The 21,007-nt window shown below is 45.8% G+C and overlaps 1 protein-coding gene across 1 annotated transcript in view; it reads left to right on the top strand.

Annotated features, from left to right (window-relative positions):
- Positions 1–21,007, top strand: part of CCDC191 (coiled-coil domain containing 191) — an 86,103-nt gene that overhangs the window by 39,102 nt on the left and 25,994 nt on the right. The window contains exons 9-12 of the mRNA XM_036352363.1: positions 6,427–6,721; positions 17,325–17,782; positions 18,759–18,871; positions 20,800–20,882. Of these exons, the coding sequence (XP_036208256.1) occupies positions 6,427–6,721; positions 17,325–17,782; positions 18,759–18,871; positions 20,800–20,882 (949 nt within the window). The remainder of the gene's footprint in view (positions 1–6,426; positions 6,722–17,324; positions 17,783–18,758; positions 18,872–20,799; positions 20,883–21,007) is intronic.

Here is a 21,007-nt window from a genome sequence, read left to right as displayed (position 1 = left end):
CCTCAAAGAACTCACAATTTTGTGGGGAAAACAAGATCTAGAAACAGTAGAGCTATTGAATAGCATTATAAACTGTGTAAAGCATCCCCTCTGATAAGACCTTAGCAGAGGGAAGTGTCGCTGTAACTAAGGAGACTCTGTACTACAGAGTGCCAGGAAAGGTTTTATCAAGAAGATGGGTCATGAGCTGGGCTCTGCACAGTAAGTAGGATGCTCCTAAGTGGGAATGGGGAGACAAGGTGATGGCATGGAGTGTAGCCATTCATATTGGCTGGCGATCATCAAGCATGTGGTTGTAAAGTTTATCAACTTGCAAAAGGCCTTGAATGCCAGGACAAGGAGTTTAAATATTTTTTTTTGTAAATAGAGGCAAATTCTTGAAGGTTTTTAAGCAAGAGGGGTGCCTAGTCAATTTTACTTTCTACAGTATGCTATAGAAAATTTTCATTAAAAAAGTCAACATAGAGAACTCTTTCATAATTCATTTCTAAATTCTCAGGACCTAGTGATTGACATAAGGGATTAAGTCTAACTGAAATAGGAATAGCTGGAAATGGATTTGTTGGATAAAGAAGGGAAACTGGAGGTGTTATAAAAGGGGAGCAACATGAGTAAGGGCATAAAGGAGTAGAAATTGAGATGTTAAAGTTAAAAGTGGCTTGTGAAGTTTACATGCCAGAAGACACCTGTAGAAAAAAAATCTAAAGAACTTGAGAGTCCATTGCAATTAAACTGTTTAAATATAAAAACACTAAATGGGGATTTCATAATGTGCCAATTTTTATTCAAATCTCAGAACTTTTTGTCTCATATCTGTGAATTATTTTCAGATGTCTCTTTTTAAATGTTTGGAATGGGTACTACTTTTTTGTTTTAATTCTATATGTTACAAAGCCATTACACACCTACTCATCACACACTTGCGTAGACACACATACACAAACATTCCATTAAACACCTTCATAAAAAAAAAATGGAAGAGAGAAAATATTTAAGTTATAATAATTTTTTACTACAAAACTTTAGAGCAAAAATATCTTAGAGCAGGAAGGCACCTGAACACTTGTCTAATCCAGCCCCTCATTTTACAGATGGTAAAAGTAAAGCCCAGAGAGGGTAAATAATTCTCTCAAGGTCATAAAGTTAAGAGTAGCTTCTCCAGGACTAGATCCTGGTCTTTTTGATTCAGAGTCAGATGCTTTTTTCTATACCACACAGCTCCATGTTAAGAAGCTTACAGGTGATGCTTCCCTAAGACAACCATGTTTTTTTCAACTATACTGTAATTCACTTAAGGTGGTTGCAGATGAAAAATAAGAGAAGTAATTAACAAATGACAAGTCATGCTGAAATATGTGAGAAGAAAGGATCTATTAGACACAAACTGTACTTTGTGCTGCTTTCCTAAAAATCCCTGGCTCTGTGCATCTTGTTTTTTGTTCTAGAACTTGGTTTAGGTTATTTAGGTGGGTGATTTTGCTCAAAGAAGGTTGGGATATTAAAGGTGGAGTAAAAAACTCAAAGGTAGCTGCTGCAAGCAGAAACCAAGAAATGTCAGTGGGATTGAGGGTGTCAGGTAGTCCCCACTTTCAGCATTCTTTTGGGCAGTCATTTGTGGAGTACCTCTGTTAACATGTTATATTGCCCTTCCCTCCATGCACTCCTGGGTATCCAGAAACTGAATGGCATCTGAAGCTGATAAACCTGATATGTCTGTCAGAGGGGCAGGAGGACAGACTTGCATTGTCTGGCTCCTGTTAAGCTCTATAATAGAACTGTATTGTCTTCCACGTTTTCCCTGGGGGCTACCTGGTACATTATTGAAAACATTACCTTTTTCCATTCCTATTCCTGCTGAAGCTGCTCATCCCAAATGCAGCTGTTAGTGGCACTGCTGTTTTTATGTTCTGCATCAGATCTCGGCACACAAGCAGATCACTAGTATGTGGTTACTTATTTGTCATTTCTCATTTCCTTCTTTTTCTTTTCTTTTTTAAAATATATTTTATTGATTTTTTTTTTTTTTTTTACAGAGAGGAAGGGAGAGGGATAGAGAGTTAGAAACATCAATGAGAGAGAAACATCGATCAGCTGCCTCCTGCACACTCCCTACTGGGGATGTGCCCGCAACCAAAGTACATGCCCTTGACCGGAATCGAACCTGGGACCCTTGAGTCCACAGGCTGATGCTCCATCCACTGAGCCAAGCCAGTTAGGGCTCCTTCTTTTTCTTTATTTTGTTTATATTTTTCTCATCACCATTTATCTCCCCTATATCTTCCTCCACCTCCACCTACCTCCTGCCCACCCCCCCATGGAATCACCACACCAGTGTCTGTGTTCATGAGCTCATTCCTTTTTAAAAATTCACGACATTCTTTCAATACCTAGAAATGTCCTAAGATAGTGTTATTACCTTACATGAGAATTTGTTCTACGTAGGACAGGCAGCATAGGGCTTTTTTTTAAGGGTGACGTTACTTAGAGGAGGAATCTGAAGCTTAGAAACTTTCAGTCACTTGCCCAGTGTTCTGTTAGTGTTCTGACTTCCTGGTTCTATAATATGCACCAACCACTAAGTATCATTTGAGTTGTTGGTTCTAAGCATCATGGTTCAGATTTAAATTCCTCTTTAAGCCTTTTATATTTTATATTCTTAGGTCTTTAGAGATGGCCTTTATCTGCATGCAGTTATATAATTGTGATGCTCAGTTTATATGATCTTGCCACAAATTCCCTGATTTCATCTTGGCAGCATACTGGGATAGGATGTTTTCCATAGGGGAACTCTGTCTTGCATTCAGTGATTATCTGTAGCCTGTGTCTGAAACGATTTCTTTATTTTTCTTTTTAAATAATTTTTATTTCTTGAAGTATTACAAAGAGTATTACATATGTCTCCTTTTTCCCCCCCTTTGACATTCCCTCGGCCCCTAGCCCCTAGTGTCTTGTGTCCATTGGTTATTCTTATATGCATGCATATAAGTCCTTTGGTTGATCTCTTAACGCCCCCCCGCCCCCAACCTTCCCCAGGCTTCCCACTGTAGTTTGACAGTCTGTTCAATGCTGCTCTGCGTCTGCATCTAACCCTGTTCATCAGTCTATACTGGTCCCCATTATCTGTCCGAACCTCACCGGGGCCGTTTCATCCTCACCAGGGCCGTCTTGACCTCACTGGGGCCGTCCCGACCTCACCAGAGCTGTCCCGCCCTCACTGGGGCCATCCGTACCTCACTGGGGCCATCCGTACCTCACCGGGGCCGTCTCGACCTTACCGGTGCCGTACATCGCCAGGGTCGTTTTGGCCTCACCGGGGCTGTCCCAACCTCACCAGGGCCATTTCGGCCTAACCAGGGCCATTTCAAACTCACTGGGGCCGTCCCAACCTCGCCGGAGCCGTCTCGGCCTTACCAGGGCTGTTTCAACCTCACCGGGGCCGTCCTGACCTCACCGGGGCTGTCTCGACCTCACCAGGCCGTCTCAACCTCCCCGGGGCCATTCCAACTTCACCGGGCCTTCCCAGCCTCACCGGGCCGTCCAACCTCACCGGGGTCGTTTCAACCTCACCGGGGCTGTCCCAACCTCACTGGGGCTGTGAAACGATTTCTTTAGCTTAACATTCCTAAGTAAATCACATCTGGTTGAGCTTTTAAGTGATTTTTCACTTTCAGAAATATTTATGTTTTCTGTGTCATCTTTTTAAAAGTATAGAAATTGGCTTATCTGGAATATTGTCACTGCTGAGGTGAACTGCAAGGGCACAGGAGTAGACCCAGCCTTGTCTCTGGACCCCTGGCTTCCACATCGACCCACAAACACCAATATCTTAAATAGATCTTCACACCGCCTGCAAAACCATTATAGAGTAGGCTCTAAACCAGCCGTGGGCAAACTACGGCCCGCGGGCCGGATCCGGCTCGTTTGAAATGAATAAAACTAAAAAAAAAAAAAAAAAGACCGTACCCTTTTATGTAATGATGTTTACTTTGAATTTATATTAGTTCACACAAACACTCCATCCATGCTTTTGTTCCGGCCCTCCGGTCCAGTTTAAGAACCCATCGTGGCCCTCGAGTCAAAAAGTTTGCCCACCCCTGCTCTAAGCACTATAGTGAACATGCATTTTTGGTACCTATTTTCTTATTGTTTGAGTTTTTGTTATACTTCAAATATATTCTTCTTTTTGCCTTTTGATAGTGTCCAAATAATCTTTTCCCTGACAGTCAAAATCTCAGTTTTGTTTTGGCTTGTTTATGCTGTAAAAACATGAAATTAACACTTCAGGTAAATTTCACACTCCTCCTTTCTGAGCAAGATTGTTGTAAATCAAATTTCACATTAATCAGAGCAATGTACATTCTCCTGTGAAAATTGATGATTTTCACTTAATTATGTAAAGTTCTGTAGGGTTTTTGGAGCTTTGTTTTTCTTTGTGTGTGTTTTTTTAAATATATTTTTATTGATTTCAGAGAGAAAGGGAGAGGGAGAAAGAGATAGAAACATCAATGAGGAGAGAGAATCATGATCAGCTGCCTCCTGCACGCCCCCTACTGGGGAATGAGCCAGCAACCCCAGCATGTGCTCAGACCCGGAATTGAACCATGACCTCCTGGTTCATAGGTCGATGCTCCACCACTGTGTCTCATGGGCCAGGTTGGAGCTTTGTTCTTACCTGTGTTGCTATCTTATTTATTATTCTTGCGTCCTCTAAAATTTTTATTTCAAGGTTATTTCATCTCATATTAGATACTTTATTTCCATCAGAGTATAATAAAATATAAATACTTATTACCACCTATATTGTACTTTCATTACAAAATCTATCAATCACTAAGTATTCATTGAATAACAATTCAATTATTTAATTCATTATAAAGAGGCAATTAAATATAATAAAAAATACTCTTTGCAGAGTTGCTATTAGTATTTATCCTGCAATGCATCATTTCGATCAACTTTACTCTCATTAATTTGTTGTTTCATTCAACTCCTCTGACATAGGCTAAAGTCTGTGACTCTAAAGTAGTCTTTTTCAAACTAAGGGCTTTAACTCTTTAGTGGGTCCTGAAATCAAGCTCAAGATGAGCTATGTTTTTTTAAAGAAATAGAACATATTAGAACAGAAATATCTGAGTGCGCCTCTGATAATAGGGTAAATATTGTTTGGTGAAACTTTTGTTTCAGTTATATATAGTTTTGTTTCATACATGCACACATGCACACATAAATTTGCATATTGAATCACAGTGTAACATTTTTTTCTTACTGTAGGTGTTGGTCAAAAAGATTTCAAAGTCACTTAAGTATTTAAGAACCGTAGAAAGGTTCTCCTGACACCTTGACTTAAGAACTTTATGATTTTGTTATGACCCCAGAAAGTCTATGAGGAAGTTAAACATTATGTTTATTTAACAGAAATGGATATGCATACAGTGTTATAGAGAACTTATTTGATTCCCCTTTACAAGATAAAATCAAGTAGGTAGCTATACAATATTAGGTTTTAAACTTCGAAGCTGACCCCTGATGCGACTAAGTTCCAAGCTCTATACCTCACTTCTTCGGGGACAGTAAGCATCCACTTAGAGATGGAGCTCAGAAAACCCAGGCTTGAATTCTCAACGGCCGCTCCAAGGTGTCTCCTAATGGAGAGTCCCTTTGGGGAGGGCATGTAGCTGGTACTTCCTACCTCCACTCAGTCAGTTCCCCTAATGTTCATGACGTTTCCAGGAGCTCTTCCGTAGGAAGAGAATGAACCTGAATCCCTACTAGCCTGGGAGGGAGCTCCATGGGAGCAGTGCCTGTCTTTGCCTTTCACACGTGTCTAGTGTTTAGCAATTATCTTCACAGGGCGGTCCTTCAATCATTTAGTTAAAGGGTCTGTGAGTCCTTCTTTTCAGATAATCATTCCCTGGCCAAGTAAGTCCTCCCTTCCCAGATCTACCTTCTTAGTTTCATGTTGACACTTATAAGTCTTATACTTAATTGTTGACAGTTCACTAAAGTTTTGTTCCTTTCCCTTCCTCCCAAATTTCTGTCTTCCTTAGGTTTCCCAGATAGCTGGATATCTCCCTCATATTTTAAAAAGTACTTACTTACATACCTATTATTTTTGCTCCTTCCCCTCCAAAAGCTCTAGAAGCTATTTTATGGTAATCAAAAAATGTAATGTGTCTTTGTGACATGATAGAACAGAATAGTCACTCTTTCTTCTGAGGTAATGTCTTGAAGTGCCAATGCCTCCCATGAGCAGACCCTTTACACCAGGGAATTTTATAAACCAGTTCCTTTTAGCTGAAATGGAAGGATAAGGTGGAGCTAAGTGGAGAATTTCTGGGACTCCTCTGGACTTGTGTTTCATTTATATCACCAAGTAACAAGCTGTAAATGGCTTATCCTTTTTAATGGAAGTGCTTTGTTGCTTAGAAAACAACAACTGGCCGCTGAGTATAACAGGAAGCACGTTCTCCAGCACCACTTTACAGAATGGCAGCACTGGCATCACCGGAAGCACGTTCTCCGCCACCACTTTACAGAATGGCAGCATTGGCATCGTGCAGAGATCCTAAAGAAAGAGCTGGCTCTAACAAAGGAGGAAACAAGGAAGAAAATGGGTGAGCTGTTGAAGGCAGCATCACTAGGAAAACTCAGTGCAGCTGGGTCAGTAGGCACCAGTCTACTCAAGAAGGCAACAGCCACGGTGGAGCCGCCTACAGGAGAGGTACTTTGCTTTTCTTTTGCTTAGTCTTCCTGCTTATTAATCACTTGCATTTGATCTTTGCACTTGGGTAGCTTGGGCTATGTTAGCCATTGTCAGGTTGCCTTGCCTAGGCTATCTAAAAGATGAGCTGCTGTAATGCACAAAGGTTAACTTTCAATCAGTGTTCATTTTTTTGAACTGCATCCTCTTTTTATAATCACACTAGAGGCCCGGTGCACAAAAATTTGTGCACTGGCAGGGGGTGGTGTCCCTCAGCCCCACTTGTGCCCTCTCACAGTCTGGGACCCCTTGGGGGATAATGACCTGCTGGCTTAGGCCTGCTTCCGGGTGGCAGAGGGCAGGCCCAATTCCTAGGTGCCTGCCCTGCAGCCCCTGGTCGGGCTCAGAGCAGGGCCGATTGGGGAGTTGGGGCGCCACCCCCTGTCATGCACAGAGCAGGGTGGATCAGGAGGTTGCAATGCCACTCCCAGTCACGCTCAGGGTAGGGCCGATTCGGGGGTTGGGGCACCGCCCCCTGTCACACTCAAGTCAGGGCTGATGGGGAGGTTGTGGTGCCACCCCCTGTCACGCTCAGGGCAGGGCTGATGGGCAGGGGGTTGTGGCGCCACCCCCTGTCACACACACAGCTGGCTGATCAGGGGGTTGGGGCGCTGCCCCCTGTCTTGCACAGAGCAGGGCCGATGGTGGGGAGGGGGTTTGGGGCGCCACCTCCTGTCACTCACAGAGCAGGACCAATCGGAGGGTTGGGGCACTGCCCCCTGTCACGCACAGAGCCAGCGAATCTGCGGGTTGTGGCGCTGCCCCTGTCAGGAACAGAGCAGGGCCCATGTGGGGGGAGGGGTTGGGGCGCCACCTCCTGTCACGGACAGAGCAGGGCTGATCTGGGGGTTGCGGTGCTGCCCCCTGTCATGCTGCTTCAGGGGCCGGGAGGCCTCGTGGCTCCGCTGATTCCGGTGCTGGGAGACCTCGCGGCTCCGCTGATCCTGGTGCTGGGAGGCCTCGCGGCTCCACTGATCTCAGTGCCAGGAGGCCTCGTGGCTCTGCTGATCCTAGGGCCAGGAGGCGTCACGGCTCCACTGATCCCGGGGCGGTGAGGCCTTGCTTCTCGCGGCTTCGGGGCTGTTTGGCTTCGCTCCACCGCTTGGAGCCTGCGTATGCAAATTAACCGCCATCTTTGTTAGTGGTTAATTTGCATATTGCCCTGATTAGCCAATGGGAAGCATAGCGGAGGTACAGTTAATTACCCTTTTTGTTTTTATTAGATAGGACTAGAGGCCTGGTGCATGAAATTCCTGCACAGCAGGGAGGCGGGGGAGGAGTCCCTCAGCCCGGCCTGCACCCTCTCCAATCCCGGACCCCTAGAACATCCCTCTTGTAATCCAGGACCGCTGGCTCCTAACCGCTCACCTGCCTGCCTGCCTGATCACCCCTAACCATTCTGCCTACATGCCTGATCGCCCCTAACTGCCTTTGCCTGCCTGCCTGATAGCCCCTAACTGCCTCTGCCTGCCTGCCTGATCACCCCTAACCACTCTCCCCTGCTGGCCTGATAGCCCCTAACTGCCTCTGTCTTGGCCCCTACCACCGTGGCTTTGTCCAGAAGGACGTCCGGAAGATGTCTGGTCTATCCAGTCTAATTAGCATATTACCCTTTTATTACTATAGATTTAAACTTTGATGTAGCTCAAGCTTAGGAGGGACATAATAGAGGAAATTTAAAACAACTAAGAGAAAGACTCCTTCAGGAACAGATAATATAAAGCATTGTTTACAACTCTTGAATTCCTCTTATTTGATCATACATTTTCTTCCTAAATGAGCCTTGTGACTTATAAGAGGGGAATGTTTATGTTTTTATTTTTCTAGTGAGAAAAATCAGAGATATTAATTGTAGCAATTTGGTAGAAGAAAATGACAGATGAAAAAGAAAAATAGCCTATAATTTCATTATTTGGAGATAACCACCAGTAACATGTTGAAGTAGAGCCATCTAGTCTTTTCTCTATTCAGGTATATCCAAAGTTTGCTCTTCAGTATTTTATTTAGCTTTAAATTTTTCTTCAGTCAAATCATTGAGAACATTAATCTGCCATAATACAGAAAAAGGAAGGCCATGTGTTTTTCTTTTTAATAATAATATTTTTCTGCTTTTCTAAAAGATATCTTTTGCATTTTCATAATATAACATGAGAATTTTTTTAAGTCAGTAAGTCTTCAAAACAGTAGTTCTCAACTGAGCATATACTGTAGAATCAGACCACTAATTCAGAATCTCGGAGTGGAGCCCTTGTAGTTTTTTAAAGTTCCGCAGGTGAACCTGATGAATATTCACCCATGAAGTAAGGACTACCATTATGTGCCATCATATTGTAATGGCTGCATGATATTCTATCATGAATTTTAAGGTAGAATCTGTTTACTTCCTCCTCTATTACTGGACATTTAAGTTGTTTCCAGTTTGCCACAATTGCAAACAGAGCTTCAGTGAACATCCTTGTAGCTAAATCTTTGCACACGTCCATAATACTTTACCTTGGATAATTACCTAACAATAGAATGCACATTTTAAAGACTCTTACCAAGTTGCCCTTCCAAAAAGGTTGTACCGTAGGAAGTGCCTGTTTTCTTTTCTGAGAACATATTTTAACATATTTTTCATTTTTACCAAGTTAACAGGTAAAATATTTTCATATTATTGCTTCAACATTTGCAAGTGGGTTTTTTTTTTCTGTTGTCGTTTTCAGTCCTTTCTAAGGATATTTTTTTTCCATTGGTTTTCAGACAGAGTGGAAGGGAAGGAAAAGGGGGAGGGAAATATCCATGTGAGAGAGACCTATGGATTGGTTGCCTCCCACATGCGCCTCGACCACGGCCAGGGATCAAACCTGCAACTGAGGTACAAGGTATGTGCCCTTGACCAGGAATCGAACCCAAGACCCCCTGGTGCGTAGGCCAAAGCTCTAACCATTGAGCTCCAGCCAGGGCTGTGGATTTTTACTACTGAGGTTAAACATTTGTTACATTTCCCATTTACATATATATGTAGTAAATGAAAATATATATAGTAAGATAGATACATAGTGACTTGTCTTCATGCCCTTTTTTCTACTTGATTATTTATCTTTTTCTTATTTATAGGAGCTCTTTATATTTTTAAGACCATTGATGCTTTTATTATTATGTTTTGCAATTTTTTTTTCATTCTGTCATTTGTCTTTTTGGTTTATTTATAGTGTTTTGTGCTATACACAGTTAAATTTTTATAAAGGCAATCCTACCAGTTTTTTTCTTTCATAATTGCACTTGTATTTGAAAAGCCTTTCAAAGGAGGCGCTCTACCTGCTCACCTCCACCCCAGGCCCCTCCATCCCTCCACATAATGCTGTTAAGTACTTAACTCAGATGTGTGAAATTGAAGTGGGCACTAGAGGGTCCCCAACCTTGTTTTTTACTCTGACTCCTGCTAGTAAGTAGTTAGTTTTCATTTAAGCTTAGTCTCTCAGCAAAGGGGATCATGAGGATGCTTATTGTGCCTTATGTAACATCCTGGTCTCTTCCCCTAAGCAGTTTACCTACCTTTATGTCAGTCAAAGGATTTTGTTTCCATTGAGACCCAGGAGAGTCTTCTATCTTGGGAAATAGCTGTGTGGAACCTTTTACCTTACAGAGTTCCACTGTTACCTTTCAATGAAAAAAAGGAAGTCAGCAGAAAGTTTTTTTTTCCTGTGTAAAGCAGAAAAATTACTAAAATACTTACATAATTTAGACTCAAGTAAAAGGGTCTCCAAATATCTGAAATCAAAATCAAAATAATTTATCAATAATTTATCTGGGTTGTAAAAAAATTGAGCAAAAATTAGAGAAAATGAAGGGCTATAAGAGACTCTGTAAGTTATTAGATAAACTCTAATCTTTTCCAGAGTGTAAAGTATAACATGAACAATACTATCTAATAAAAGAGAAACATGGTAATTAGTGTACGACCGCTACCCTTCCCATTGGCTGATCAGGGCGATATGCAAATTAACTGCCAGCCAAGATGGCAGCCGGCAGCCAGGCAGCTTGAAACTAACATGAGGCTTGCTTGCTTCAGTGACGGAGGACTCCAACGTTCCCCGCCTGCTTTGCCGGCCTCTGAGCCTGCGGTTTGAAAAACACTGTAACAAATATAGAAGCTAAACAAAACCCCAGAAACCAGCTTTTAGCCTGCCGGGATCTCAGAGCTGGAGTTTTACAGTGTTTCGATTATAGAACCGAAACAAACTAGATACCTTCTTTCAGCAGCAGAAGCCTCAGAGCTGGAGCCAGAGCTAAAGCTGGCCCAGAATAAAAAAAAAAAAAAAAGGAAAAAAGGAGCGGTTGGGAGCTTCAGTCACCCCCCAGCCTGAAAACAGCCCTCAGCCCCTCACCCAGACTGGCCAGGCACCCCAGTGGGGACCCCCACCCTGAAGGGTGTGTGACCAGCTGCAAACAGCCATCATCCCCTCACCCAGGCTGGCCAGGCACCCCAGTGGTGACTCCCACCCTGAAGGGTGTGTGACCAGCTGCAAACAGCCATCATCCCCTCACCCAGGCTGGCCAGGCACCCCAGTGGGGACCCCCACCCTGATCCAGGACACCCTTCAGGGCAAACCAGCCAGCCCCACCAATGCACCAGGCCTCTATCGTATATAGTAAAAGAGTAATATGCCTCCCGGCACCGGGATCAGTGTGACAGGGGGCAGCGCCCAAACCCCCTGATCGCCCTGCGACTCTGTGTGTGACAGGGGGCAGGCCCACAACCTCCCTATCTGCCCTGCTCTGTTCGTGACAGGGGAAGGCGCCCCAACCCCCTGATCAGCCCTGCTCTGTGCCTGATAGGGGGGAGCTCCCCAACCCCCTGATCACCCTGCGGCTCTGTGTGTGATGGGGTAGAGCCATAACCTCCCCATCGGCCCTGCCCTGAGTGTGAGAGTGGCAGCACCCCAACCAACTGATCGGCCCTGCTCTGTGGGTGATAGAGGGCGGTGCCCCAACTCCCCTATCGGCCCTGCTCTGTGAGTGACAGGGGGGAGCTCCCCAACCCCCTGATCAACTGCGGCTCTGTGTGTGACAGGGTGCGGCGCCCCAACCGCCCCCCCCACGGGCCCTGCTCTGTGTGTGATGGGGTGAGCCATAACCTCCCCATCGGCCCTGCCCTGAGTGTGACAGTGGCAGCGCCCCAACCCCCTGATCGGCCCTGCTCTGTGTGTGATAGAGGGTGGTGCCCCAACCCCCTGATCCGCCCTGCCCTGAGTGTGACAGGGGGTGGTGCCCCAACTCCCCTATCGGCCCTACTCTGTGAATGACAGGGGGGTACTCCTCAACCCCCTGATTGGCCCTGCTCTGTGCATGACAGGGGGGAGCTCCCCAAACCCCTGATTGACCCTGCTCTGTGCATGACAGGGTACGGAGCCCCAACCCCCCTGATGGGCCCTGCTCTGTGCGTGACAGGGGGTGGCGCCGCAACCTCCCCATCGACCCTGCCTTGAGTGTGACAGGGGGCGGTGCCCCAACCCCCCAATCGGCCCTACCCTGAGCGTGACTGAGGGTGGCATCACAACCTCCCAATTGCCCTGCTCTGTGCATGACAGGGGGTGGCGCCCCAACTCCCCAATCGGCCCTGCTCTGAGCCTGAGCAGGGGCTGTACCTAGGGATTGGGCCTGCCCTCTGCCACCCGGGAGCAGGCCTATGCCAGCAGGTCGTTATCTCCCGAGGGGTCCCAGACTGCGAGAGGGCACAGGCCGGGCTGAGGGACCCCCCCCCAAGTGCACAAATTTTTGTGCACTGGGCCTCTAGTCTATACCAATAAAAGGATAATATGCTAATTAGACTGGATAGATGGGATGTCTTCCGGCCATCCTTCTGGACAAAGCCACGGTGGCAGAGGCTGAGGCAGAGGCGGTTAGGGGCGATCAGGCAGGCGGCAGAGTGGTTAGGGGCAATCGGGCTGGCTAAGGAGCAGTTAGGGGCATCAGGCAGGCAGGCAGAGGTGGTTAGGGGTGATCAGGCAGGCAGAGAGGTTAGGGGTAATCAGGCAGGCAGGCAGAGTGGGTAAGGGCAATCAGGTAGGCAAAGTGGTTAGGAGTGATCAAGAAGGCAGACAGGTGAGTGGTTAGGAGCCAGTGGTCCCGTATTGCAAGAGGGATGTACAACTGCCGGCAGTCAGACATCCCCCTAGGGGTCCTGGATTGGAGAGGGTGCAGTCCAGGCTGAGGGATGCCCCCCTCCATGCATGAATTTTGTGTACCAGGTCTCTAGTGAAAATATAATATCTTTAGTTAGATGCGCATTAATTATACAATCATATGAACTCAATTACTATAAACACATATATTATACCTTGAAATTTTTCAGAATTATCAGTTAGCTAATAGGTGATTTTCTCTGATTAAGCCAGATTGTTCAGTTCTGTTCTATTAAGTACAATCTGTACCAGTAAGCTTTTCTCTCTTTCTGTAATTTCACCTTAAAGAGTTATATGATCCAAAAGAAATCTTGTTGCTGTACTCAAGGCTTTTACAGCCTTGCTGGGTTAATAATATGTCATTACCACAAAGTTTAAAAGGGCCTAAAACATGTACCCCGCTTGATGCTAAATTACTTAAGCAGGTGTTCTCATGAATAAATGTCCACTGACATTTCTGAAATAGAAGGTCATTTTTAAAAGTATTTAACATGTCAGAGTTTTCACATACCACATCTTTCACTTCAGCTGAATATAAAGAAAATATTTCCATCATCATGAAAAATATCTTTGAGTATCCAAGTATGGCACCCTGTTAGCACTAGAGGTTTCTAAGATATGTAAGATAGTTCACAGTATTTTTATCCTTATACCACTGCAGATGGTAAAATCAAAAACTGGTTAGAAATTAGACCATGGCATCAAACCATTCTAGAAAAGACATTTTTAACTATGACATTATTTTGGCTAGGATAAATTTTTCTGATTAAAAATTCTGTTTTCTTTCCTTCTGTATAGAACTTGTAATTGTAATACCTCAGTCTAGTAAATGAGATATAAATGATAAAGCTTTGATAACCATTAAGCCATGTGCTAATACAAAATATTATTAGGTAACATTATTCTTATGTAACACAGATATTTGTCCATTGATCCTGGGTGTGCCAATATTTCCCACAAATAGATTGTTTTAGAATAACTAGGACTCTAAACTTTAATCCAGGCCTTAATCCTAACATATAAAAACCCTGGGTCTATCACATCCACAACAACTAGGAGGCTCGACCAACTGGAAGCACTGACTGCTATGGCTGCAGGCACAGTGACCCAACACTCACTGCTGAGGGGGCTGTGAATCAGGCCCAGAGAGAGGCCTGAAGAGAGAAGCAGGGTCTAATCCGTAGCCTCTGTGGCAGCTGTTGATCAGCACTTGCCTCTCTCTTTAGCTCTGGGCCTGGTCAGCAGCTGTGCCTCCATTTCTCTCCAGGCCTCCACCAGGGCTGCTGATCAGCCCCGCCTTTTTTATCAGGCCCCGTTGATAGGCCCAGAGACGCTGACTGGCATAGAAACCAACCAATCAGAACCAAATTGGCTGGCAGAGGAGAGCAGTTGGGGGCGAGATCAGGTGGCAGGGGAGGGCAGTTAGGGGCGATCAGGCAGGCAGAGGCAGTTAGGGGTGATCAGGCTGGCAGGGGAGGGCAGTTGGGGGCGAGATCAGGATGGCAGGGGAGGGAAGTTGGGGGCAAGATCAGGCCAGCAGGGGAGGACAGTTGGGGGCAACCATGCCGCAGGGGAGCACAGTTGGGGGTGGGGGTCAAGCCTGCAGGGGAGGGCAGTTGGGGGCAAGATCAGGCCAGCAGTGGAGGTTAATTGGGGGTGAGATCAGGCTGGCAGGGGAGGGCAGTTGGGGGCGAGATCAGGCTGGCAGGGGAGGGCACTTGGGGGTGAGATCAGGTTGGCAGGAGAGGGCAATTGGGGACGACCAGGCTGGCAGGCGAGGGCAGTTGAGGGCGATCGGGCCGGCAGGGGAGCAGTTAGATATTAATCAGGCCGGCAGGGGAGCAGTTAGGGGGTTATCAGCCTGGCAGGCAGAAGTAGTTAGGGGCAGTCATGCAGGCAGGCAGGTGAGTGGTTAGGAGCCAGCAATCCCGGATTGTGAGAGGGATGTCCAACTGCCGGTTTAGGCCCGATCCCACAGGCAGGTGGACATCCCAGAGGGGTCCCAGATTGGAGAGGGTGCAGGCTGGGCTGAGGGACACCTCCCCCAGTGCACAAATTTCGTGCACTGGGCCTCTAGTCTGAAAACAAATACCCTGTGATTAATTTACTAGTGGCAAGAGAAGCAATGAAATAACTATTATTAAAGAGCTATTTTAATGAGTATTATTGACTAGAGTGGGGTCTGACCAGCCCACCCCAATGGGGCCGATTGAGCCGGGCCAGTGGGGGAGGGGATGAGGGAGGTTGGCCAGCCAGTCCCGATTGGGGTTTGGGGGGCTGATAGGGGGCCAGGCCAGCCAGGGGGAGGGGCCACAAGATGTTGGCGGGGCCAGTTGGGGCCCCGGTTGGGCCGGTTGGCCACTGCAGTGCACATCATAGCAACCGGTCATTCCAGTCATTCCATCGTTCTGGTTGCTGGGCTTTTATATATATAAATTTATAAAGGTACTAGAGGCCCGGTGCACAAAAATTAGTGTACTCGCGGGGGAGGGGGGTCCCTCAGCCCAGCCTGTGCCCTCTCGCAGTCTCGGGAGATAACGACCTGCTGGCTTAGGCCTGCTCCAGGGTGGCAGAGGGCAGGCCCAATCCCTAGGTGCAGCCCCTGCTCAGGCTCAGAGCAGGGCCGATTGGGGAGTTGGGGCGCCGCCCCCTGTCATGCACAGAGCAGGGCGGATTGGGAGGTTGCGATGCCACCCTCAGTCACGCTCAGGGTAGGGCCGATTGGGGGGTTGGGGCACCGCCCCCTGTCACACTCAAGGCAGGGTCGATGGGGAGGTTGCGGCGCCACCCCCTGTCACGCACAGAGCAGGGCCAATCAGGGGGTTGGGGTGCTGCCCCCTGTCACGCACACAGCAGGGCCCATCAGGGGGGTTGGGGCTCCGTACCCTGTCATGCACAGAGCAGGGCCCATCAGGGGGTTGAGGAGCTCTCCCCTGTCATTCACAGAGTAGGGCCGATAGGGGAGTTGGGGCACCGTCCCCTGTCACACACAGAGCAGGGCGGATCAGCGGGTTGGGGCGCCACCCTCTATCACCCACAGAGCAGGGCGGATCAGGGGGTTGGGCGCCACCACTGTCACACACAGAGCAGGGCTGATGGGGAGGTTATGGCTCTACCCCGTCACACACAGAGCAGGGCCCGTGGGGGGGGAGGGGGGTTGGGGTGCCGCACCCTGTCACACACAGAGCAGGGCCGATCAGGGGGTTTGGGTGCTGCCCACTGTCACGCTGATCCCAGTGCCGGGAGGCCTCGCGGCTCCGCTGATCCTGGTGCTGGGAGGCATATTACCCTTTTACTATATAGGATAGAGGCCTGGTGCACAGGTGGGGGCCAGCTGGTTTGCCCTGAAGGGTGTCCTGGATCAGGGTGGGGGTCCCCACTGGGGTGCCTGGCCAGCCTGGGTGAGGGGATGATGGCTGTTTGCAGCTGGTCACACACCCTTCAGGGTGGGGGTCCCCACTGGGGTGTCTGGCCAGTCTGGGTGAGGGGCTGAGGGCTGTTTTCAGGCTGGGGGGTGACTGAAGCTCCCAACCGCTCCTTTTTTCCTTTTTTTTATTCTGGGCCAGCTTGAGGCTTGGCTCCAGCTCTTAGGCCTCCGCTGCTGAAAGTAGGTTTCTGGCCTTTGCTTACAATGTTGCGATCCTACTGGCTGAAGTCCGGCGGTATTTGTTACATAGTTTCTTAAACTGCCCGCTCAGAGGCCTGCAGCCGCAGGCGGGGAACATTGGTTTCCTCCGTCACTGAGGCAAGCAAGCCTCATGTTAGTTTCAAGCTGCCGGGCTGCCGGCCACCATCTTGGCTGTCAGTTAATTTGCATATCTCGTTGATTAGCCAATGGGAAGGGTAGCAGAGTGACACTAATTACCATGTTTCTCTTTTATTAGTGTAGATTCTTTAGTTTTCAAATATTCTTGAGAAAAACTATATCCTTTGCCACAGAATTTTCAATTTTCTGCAGAATTCAGTTACTTCATGCAGATTAAAATTCCTGTGTTATATATCTGGAGTAATCTTGTCTAATTTACAAATGAACTATCCAAATTAGATATCTATGAGAGCACACTTTTCTGATTACAAATGTTCTGGCCCATGTCAGTGGTTTGTACAGCTGTAGCTATTCTCTCCCTCCCTCCCCCACCCAACCCCCACCCACCCCCGACACACACACACACACACACACACAGTTTTCCTGGCCAACAGCATTGCACATTCTAAGAGTGGCTCCCAGGGTGAAGACTGACGGCCTGTGAGATAGCCAGGCCAGCTGCACAGGACCTCTGACTGGGGTGTGGGGTGGTTGTGCCATTGAACAGAACGATGCTAACTGGCTGAAGTTGGATCTCAGCAGCACAGTCCTTCAAACAGCTGTGCTCTGTAACCTTTTTCTTCTCTCTCAGGTGACTGCCGGGCCCCTTTTGTGGGAAAAGCCTCCCTCAGAGAGCAGTGATTGCATGCCTAGCCCCCACCTAGGAAGACCAACGAAGAGCACCTTGCAAGTTCCCCTCCAGAATGTCCCTCTGAATACCTCTGACAATAAGCCGCATAAGACCTTGGATGTTGAGGCCTCCCAGCAGCCTGACAGCGACGAGAAGCTCAGAACCACCAGCCAGAAAGCAAAGCCCATTTGCATGGGTCATTTCCACAATCGCCATGTCTTCCAGCAGCAGCTGATTGAGAAGCAAAAGAAGAAACTTCAGGAACAGCACAAAACAATTCTGGAGCTGAAGGAAAGCCAGAGGCTGGCACAGGCTCGGTGGGCAGCAGAGCGCAATGCAGCCCTCATGGACACACAGAGCCGCCTGCTGTCAAACCCCAGAGAAGAAGAACCTGAAAGAACCTGCCAGGTGCTTTCAAAGTATGTCCATTGCATCAGAACACTCTCTGGACTCATTATTTGGAATTTTTCACTTTGTGGTAGACGGGCTCCTGAACTCTACCTGGCTTCCAGGCTCCGTGATCTCTGCTTTCCTTTTGTTGTGCCCTCTCAGATCAAATAGGCCCATGCATTGTGATGGGTACATGGCAGATATAAATAGGTCTTTAAGGCAAGCAACTGCCTAGAGCAGTGATGGCGAACCTATGACACGCGTGTCAGAGGTGACACGCGAACTCATTTGTTTGGTTGATTTTTCTTTGTTAAATGGCATTTAAATATATAAAATACATATCAAAAATATAAGTCTTTGTTTTACTATGGTTGCAAATATCAAAAAATTTCTATATGTGACACGGCACCAGAGTTAAGTTAGGGTTTTTCAAAATGCTGACACGTCGAGCTCAAAAGGCTCGCCATCACTGGTCTAGGAGTTCTTTTTACCAATAAAAGAGAAAAATACCTACTTGCTTTAGCTTGACTTAATGGGTTTCTGATCATGTTAAGTGCTGAGAAGTCAGTTCAGACAGTATCAGGTCCAAATGGAGCAGTCCCTCAGGATGGTCAATTATCTAGCTTAAATTTATAGTTGTTTTGGATAAAAGTAAACATTTTTGAGCCTGAAATAAGAGTCCAAATTTCTTAAAAGCCATTTAGGATGGTTTCAGAGGTGCTTGAGATATACTCAATATGTGTGACAGATGGTAGGATAAGTGGGTGACACTATTGATTTGAAGTACTGGGGTGAGAGTGGGAGTGCTTCACACACTGGAGGTGCAGGCCAGTCACTCAACCTTTCCATGCCTTATTACACCAATTTATCCAGTGGGTGTAATAATGCGTGGTTATCTCAGAGAGAAAGGATTACAGTTTTTAAAATTCTTTGAGTTCCTCAGGCGCAAGGGCTTTGAACAACACTGGTTATTGGTCTGAATTCTTTTTTTTTTTCCTTCTCTAGTTCTCCTGTTGCTTCCCCTGGGACTGACGGTAGTAGAAGCAACTCCCAAAATTATCTTTCTGGACCCAGAAGGAACCCAAGGAAGCTGATATCACCCCATCCCATACTTAAAGGCAGGGCTGTCTTGGTTTGGTCTTGGTGGTGGTTATCTTCCCTGGTGGAGTAGAGTGTGCTGGGATTGAATTCAGGCCACTCTTGGGTTTTGAGCTTGGCAGAACCTGGTCGGTCTAAGGTGGGGAGACGCGTGAGAACTGGAATACACCAGAGCGTTCCACAACTTTTCTCCTGCCTCTTCTGCCAAACTTTGGGCCTTTCCGGCCAATAAAAAAAAATTGCTGGGCGGTGTATCATTTTCCTCTAATTTGAGATTTGTATTGTGATTTTTTAAAAAATGGGACACATACACAAATGAGAAAACTCTGAGTAGCTGCCTAGAATAAACATTGATCAAGATCGCCTATCATTATATTTTGTTAACATTAAAATTTATAGCAATTTATGTTAAGTTAGTACATCATTTTATAATGAGTTGTGCCTTGATGATAGGCTTTTAGTAATGAAATCTGTAAACCACACATTTTAATTTAATAGAATTGTTGATAACATAGACATCGTTATTTAAACCAAACAATACTGTTGGAAGAGAAGCATTCCTTAGAACCCAGCAATGAATCTGCTAATTGTTTTCACTGTCTACTTAGTCAACCATTGTACATGTGTTTGTATGTGTGGTAGGCACTTTGACAATTAGATTGTGTTTTATAAATCTGAGTTTTCACCTATGGCAAGATTGCTGCCCTAACCAAAATTGAGGTCATCGGAAGGACACTGTGCCTGAAGTTCATTCCTGTAATGAAGAAATTAGCAGTCTTTGCATTGACTGCTAGGACAGCAGTTTATGCCATCTGTGTCCACTGAGGATGATTTAAAAATGCCCACTTATTACTTTTCTTATTATTTGATCAACAAGTTAGCACCTCAGGCTACCTTGCATGCAGTCTTTAATGACTGTCTAGCTCCAGAAAAGATGGGAAGGGACATATTACCAGAGGCTCCACTTCTCAGGGTTCTCTCACTTTAATCCTCTAGTCTGCTTCTGCCTCCTTAAAGGCATCCTCACTCCTGCCATCTGTGGCACCCCACTATTCTTTTCCAGCAAAGCAGACACTTAATATCTGTAAGACAGCCTGGTGAGTGTTTTGTTTATTAATTCTTAAAACTTGGACTTAAATGTTCTTCCTCTATAATATGACACAAGGAACCAAAAGTAACCATTGGCTGACTTGGGTGAGCAGAACTTGGTACTCCTCCCACCCATGCTCCACTTCCTGTGAAAGTCCTGGCTGATGACAGTCACATTATCAGGCCATCTTGCACATTTGCTTCTTTTGGATTGATATTTAATAGACTGTCAAGAACAGGAGTCTGACACTCAAATCCGTTCAGATGCCAGCTCTCCAAATGCTTAGTACAGTTCCATTTCCTGCCCATCTGGATATCCAGGCCTTAAAACTAGATTAAAATGTATTCATTGTGACCCTAAACTTTAGTTTGTGGTGGTTGTTGTTACATATACAGATGTATGTATCATGACTTGGGAAAAATTAGTGGATTCAGTGGGAGTAATTCTTTTCTCAAAGTATTTGTTAAGTATAATTAACACCTTCTACATTCATTAAAGGAATTATCAAATTAAAATTATGGTTTCTCAGTTTCATATACTAAAAGTATCATCAAGGCACATTATCTAATTTAAACCAATAAACATTATTCTAATAGAAATGTAACTAAAAACATAATCTGCAAATTGCTCATTATTGTTGAGGATGAGATCATAGGTCTTTAACTTACAGGGGATATACATACATACCTATAGTTTATATAATTGTATTTTATAGAAATTTTATACATATATTTCTGAGATTGTGAACACTCAACTTAAAAGAAAACCTTAATAACACCAAATTTTACTGTAAAATGGAGACATTTGTTTTTCAGTGTTCCTTATATTTTTTATATTGGAACTCTTACTATTTTCTAGCCATGGAAGAGAGAGCAGCGCAGCGAGCTGAACGTAGGCGGATCTTGGCAGAGAAGAAACAAAAACAAGAAGAGGAAAAATTGGTAATATATCAAGAATGCAAACTGAGGCAAGAGAAAGGATTTGTATAAGTGTTTATTAAAAAAAAATGTTAAGCCTAGCTTGTTTAAGCTTATTGAGGCAATAGAATTATACCAACTTTGGAAAT

This window comes from Myotis myotis, unplaced genomic scaffold (assembly GCF_014108235.1).
Source record: "Myotis myotis isolate mMyoMyo1 unplaced genomic scaffold, mMyoMyo1.p scaffold_m19_p_2, whole genome shotgun sequence".
Lineage (NCBI taxonomy): Eukaryota > Metazoa > Chordata > Mammalia > Chiroptera > Vespertilionidae > Myotis > Myotis myotis.
This window is presented reverse-complemented; position numbering and strand designations above follow the sequence as displayed.